Source organism: Arachis ipaensis, chromosome B06 (genome assembly GCF_000816755.2).
Source record: "Arachis ipaensis cultivar K30076 chromosome B06, Araip1.1, whole genome shotgun sequence".
NCBI classification, from domain to species: domain Eukaryota; kingdom Viridiplantae; phylum Streptophyta; class Magnoliopsida; order Fabales; family Fabaceae; genus Arachis; species Arachis ipaensis.
This window is the reverse complement of record NC_029790.2, coordinates 29,399,079-29,404,928: the sequence shown is the minus strand read 5'-3', so window position 1 is coordinate 29,404,928 and position 5,850 is coordinate 29,399,079. Positions and strand designations below refer to the sequence as shown.

Genomic DNA, 5,850 nt, shown 5'->3' with positions numbered 1-5,850 from the left:
AATTTTTTTTAATAAATTTATTTAAATTATACCACAAAAAAAATATTTTATTCTATGCAAAATAATTTTAAAAAAAAGCTTAAAAGATGTTAGGAGTATTATAAAAATTTGTAATATCTTAATGACTTAAGACATTAAAGAAATACTCTACATAGTCAATAATAATTTAGAAATTAAAGAAAAATATTTTTATCATGTATTTACCTAAATCACTAGAATATTACAAACTTTTATAGTACTCATAACATCTTTTAAGCCATTTTTTAAAAATTATTTTGTATTAGAATAAAATATATTTTTTAATTATTTTATATGGAATAAAATATTTTCTTTCATTTCTAAATTATTATTGAGTATGTAGAGTATTTTATTTAAAATTTGAGTACATGCATGTATTTACCTAAGTTATTAGAACATTACAAATTTTTATAGTACTCTTAACATTTTTTAAGCCATTTTTTAAAAATTATTTTGTATTAGAATAAAATATATTTTTTAATTTTTTAATTATTAATTTTTTAACAGCATAATTCGAATTATACTATGAATAATTCGAATCAGTCAAATTCGAATTACTTGGAAACGCGTGCGTGGGTGTAGTTTGAATAAACCCGATTCGAATTACTATGTGTAATTCGAATCAGGTAGATTTCGAATAAGGTAGATTTCGAATCAGGTAGATTCGAATTAGTGTATGCGTGTGTTTGTGTATAATTTGAACCCAGCTGATTTGAATTATGTAGAAATGGAATTCGAATTTAGCTGGTTCAAACTACATATAAATATACATTGGTGGATTTATGAAACAAATTTTGGTTTGGCGGATTTGTGTAAACATTTTCTCACCTTCTTATTTGAGTTTTTTGCCCAGAGCCTTATTATAGAGTTTACTACTTACTAGCGGTTCCTCTCGAGCTTCATAAAATAATAATAATAAGCCCCATACCTTAATTGAATACCAAAAAAATGAAAAAGAAAAGAAAAGAAAAGGAGGGTGCCGTTATCATTTTCTTTTTGTATATAGTAGGTATTATTTGTTTATTTTTAAATAATCGGCAACAGAGGTTAACAAACCATAGTTGTCGAAACCGAACCGGTGATCGAACTGGTCAGACTACTGGATCACTGGGTTATTAGTTCAACCGGTGGGTCACTAGTTGAACCGGTTAACTCGGTCATAATAAAATAAAATTATAAAATTATAATGCTTAAAAAAATAAAAAAATAAAAATCCGTTCATAGTATATTATATATTTAGATTTTGTCAGATATATTAATAGAAAACCAAATTGCTTAGTGGCGTGGGGGAGCTATTCCACTAGTGCTTGTTCCGCGTTCGAACCTGATCGAGTTCGTTTTTGGGCTTGTGGCTTTTGCGGGAGCTTCTTCCATGGTTCGGCAGCGTGCGGTGTATTGTGGACCTGCGCGGGTTGATACGGTTTGAAATGCGAACCGGTCGGTTTTCAACGGGTTTGACCACCGTTGACCGGTTCAATTGCGACTTCGGTCTAATTCACCAACCCAACCGGCCAGACCACCGGTTCACCGATTTTTCGGTCGAACCGGCCGGTCCGGTCCGGTTCTGATAACAATGTAACAAACCCTAACAACAAATTTGGGCCACCGTGTAATTTAGGAATTTTCGTGAGTTTATGTGTGATATCTTTGTTTTGTAGAGGAAATATGAGCCACTTAGAAATTTTGAGTTTTGTATCATAGTTGATACTAGCAGGAATAAGGATTTTGAGAATGGTAAACATTTTGACGAGTTTACCAATTTTAATGTGTTATCAGTAGTATAATTTAATATTGCTATATAATCTGAAGTTTCTAATATTGTAGAATTAAAGTTGTTCATCATTCAGAATAATAAGTCTAATTTTCAAGTTAAAATCTTTTTTATTTTGTAATAATAAATCTACAGATAATCAGATAAATAAAACTAAGTCTTCTATGATAATTAAGGAAATTCTGTTTACCGTTAAAAAAGACAATAGACAAGAGCTTTATTTAATAGTCGGTTGCTGATTAGTAAATTAGTGCATACACAACACAAGATATGATTCAAACCTCTTGCCTGACAGTGAACGAATAAACAAATCACTCCACTAATTCAAACTGATTTTTTTTTCTGGTAAAGACTAATTCAAACTGATTCAAGTTGGTTGTCTTTTTTTTTTTTGGGCACCATTCAGGTTAGTAATTGGGAATTGGGTCAGAATCAAATGGGAAGTTAAGTGGATTAGGCCGTTGAAAGATTTGGGCTTACGGAAGCATGGAAGCTAAAGAAAATTCAAACATTATTGAGCAATTTCTAAATACTGGATCTATGCTTGGGCCACATAAAAATATTCACTGAGAAACAGAGCAATACTAATCAGCTATGTGTTCTACCATGTAGTGGCAATTCATTTGCCTATAAGCAACCACACTGGGTTTGAAATTTCGTTCAACTAAATAGTAGATAAAAATGAGGAATGCTACGCCCAGCAACTTTTATGATTTATAGCCATCAAATAGCCATCAATAATGATTTTAATAGTATGAGATTGGTGTGATATTTTATCCAATAGCTCTATGAGTATTTAGTGTGCGTGAATTTATAATGTTATAATACCTAAAATTAAGTGATGTTTAACTCATCTTAAAAAAAAGACAACCAGTTATGAATTTAGTAATCTTTTCTCTACAAAAAAGTTACAAATAATCTTTTTTAAAATAATTCTAAATAAAATTTCACTTCTACTCATGAGAAATTTTGAAATTTCTCTATTTTATCTTTTGTTTTTAACCTGAATTATTGACCCAGTTTGAAAAATTATAAAGAAAAATCCAGTCAACGATATTCAACTAAAATTCCATTTTCCCTTCTCAATTTAGTGCAGAAAAGAAGGTAAAAGCTACATAACTATTTTAATAGCAAGATAAGATTAAGAAAAGAGCAATGAATTGAAGTCACGCCACATAACCAATCAATAAGCAAAAGTCAATACATAAAATAAATAAATAAATAAAAAAGAACTCATGATTGTTCCACTATGCCTCTATTTTGGCATTCTATAGCTGCCTCAATCTCAAAAGCCTATTTTATATATAAATTAGTTTTCATTAATTACCATCTAATTCTAATATTATTAACCCTCTCATTACAGCACAAACTCTCACACATTACAACTAATAATGTAGGGAACACACAGTCATTACTAATCATCACACATGATAACACATTCCATTCCCACTATTATAAACCCACATACACTTTTCTTGCAATCCAAGCTTTTTCCTTCTATCTCTCATTTTTAATATAAACAACAAAGAAAGAAGTGACAAAGAAGAAGAAGAAGAAGAAGAATGGCATCGGTTTGCATAGCGAACTGCATCAACGACGCGCGTGTTCCGATGAGAGCAACCTATGTCAACCTCTACAAGTGGCCGGAATCGGATGCAGAGTTTGTGAGATCAGTGAGCAGCAATGGAAGAAAGGGTGCTGCTGCTTCTTCTTCTTCTTCTTCTTCTTCTTCTTCTTCTTCTTCCTCGCAAGTGCGACACGGACACCCGAGGGTGGTGGACAGCATCTCATGCAGGCAGATATACCTGAGGAGCTACAAGTTTTCGAGGGAAGAAGACAATCAAGAAGAGAGTTCGCAGAAATGCTTTGGAAAGAAGGCGAACGCGACGAAGAAGAAGAAGAAACAGAAGAAGGAGTTGTATAAAGATGAGTGTGATGAAAAGAGGAAGAAGTGTTTGGTTTGGAAGAAGGCTAAGGACATTTCTTGCTCTGCTCTGTTTAAGATTTTTCAAAGGTGCTTGTCTTGCTCTGCTAGTGTAGATGTTATGGATGCAAAATCTTGAATTTCTTTTCTCATTTTTTATTAATTCGCTTTGGTCCTCTTCAACTGGGTTTATTTCCCTTTTATGCTCTCTTTTGTAATGATGAAGTCTTGATGGATATTGGATCTCTTTTATGAAATTTATGTTTGATGTTCTTTTAATTGTTGATTTGAGTTATGAATTTACTTTTCTTGCAATTGAGCATTCTTGGTTTGGGAAGAGTAATTGGGCAATCTTGAGTCATTAATATCCAATTTAGATTGGTGATCTAGAGTTGTTAGTTAATATCATTTTCAATGACTCTAATCTCTTGCTAATTCAATTAGTGAGTTGATTAGGAATTTTGACTTGAGATTAACTAGTCTTGTTTGACTTTCTCTAATGGAAGATAACTTACACCTTCTTCCAACATTGGGGATGACGAAATAAGATAAATTCTTGTTAACTATTGTTATGAAAAATGACTAGGATAGAAAGCCTATGATCTCAACCTTGCCATGAATGTCTCTCTTTAATAATTGCTTTCTTTATTTGCTCTCTTTACTTTTCTTGCCATTTCTCTTACACCTTTATAAATCAACCCCCCCTTTACCCCTTCATAGCCAATAATTGACCACTTCATTGCAATTCCTTGTGAGACGATCCGGAGTTTAAATACTTCGGTTAATTCTTATTTGGGGTGTGTACTTGTGACAACCAACAAATTTAATTTGATTTGATGATTAACTATCGGGTTGGACTATACTAACAACGGAATTATTTTGTGGAATTCCGAACCGGTATAAATCCTCGTGTCAACCGTATGTCCGTCTTCATATCGATTATCTGCTATTATCAAGGGTCGAGCTCCAGGTCCCCGGCAATGGCGCCAATGTTCTGAGGGTTATCTGAAATGTTAATTTTGAGCCTAAACGTGAGGTCCAGACTCCTTCTAAGGTAGCGCTCAACTTGTTCTTACGCTGAGGTGCCACCGTTTGAGTTTCTCGTGAGGAGGTAGAGGGTGGTACCTGCAATAGACTCCGTTGCTTATGTCAGCAAGGGCTTTAGACAGGTTTTAGTAGATTAGAACGTAAAATATACTTGAGGGGTATCCGTGTATTTATAGTAGGGCTCATAACCACCTTTGTTGGAGTAGCTCCACCTTTATTGATGGATAACCGTTTTCTTTATCAAGAGAATTTGTTGGGATCTATCTTTCAAGGAAGATAGAGATAGAGAGATTTGCGGAGGTAGTTACTTGCTTGGACAAGTAGAGCTAAGCTCCCTTCGTTGCGTTCGACCTCTTTGAAGAGGTCGGGTATGCAGCATAGGCCTCCTCCTTGGATTGGGCGTTCTAATTATTATTATTATTATTATTATTATTAAATTTTTGGGTTATAAATATCTATGTATGTATTTATGATCTAGAGATAAGGAGTTCTATGTTATTAATCAAATTTCGGTTTCAAGTGTGGATGTAAGGGATGCAATGTACGGAACTATAATAATCATGGTAAAATGAGGATCTCTTTGTATATTAAAGATTTAAAGTATGCTTCCCATTTGGAGTGAAGTAATATTATTTGGGTAAATATATATTGGACTTGTTTTCTTCTTATTAATTACCTGTTACATTATGTAAAAAACTTCTTAATCCTAATTAAGTTCCTTTGCTTTTCTTCTAAGAGGTGCTTTAATTTGGCTTTAATAAATATTTAATATTAATGGGGCTGGATACACAAAATCTGCACCAAGTGTACCTCTTCTACGTAGAAGACAAATGTTAGTATATCTTATCTTATAAATGAATATATATTAAAAAATGGCGATGAATTCAATCCAAGAACTTGTTTTGATTTCGATTCTACTTTCCTGCCATGGCAAGATCGGCACGCATATGTTATTTTCCTTATTGCAGAAATGGCCAAAAGGGGAGTCCATATATATGCTATGGTTAATGATTAATATGAATTTTACGGCAAAATACTAAATCTTCCAAACTTATATTTTTCTTTGAATAAAACTACACAAATGACAAAC

The 5,850-nt window shown here is 32.8% G+C and overlaps 1 protein-coding gene across 1 annotated transcript; it reads left to right on the top strand.

Moving 5' to 3' along the window:
• Positions 3,142-5,406, top strand: LOC107648171. Its single transcript, XM_016352150.2, has 2 exons — positions 3,142-3,904; positions 5,159-5,406. The coding sequence occupies exon 1, from the start codon at positions 3,352-3,354 to the stop codon at positions 3,850-3,852; it is 501 nt and encodes a 166-aa protein (XP_016207636.1). The 5' UTR covers positions 3,142-3,351; the 3' UTR covers positions 3,853-3,904; positions 5,159-5,406.

What these genes read in the sequence shown, in the direction of transcription:
- LOC107648171 (XM_016352150.2), top strand. Translation starts at nt 3,352, where the DNA reads ATGGCATCGGTTTGCATAGCGAACTGCATCAACGACGCGCGTGTTCCG.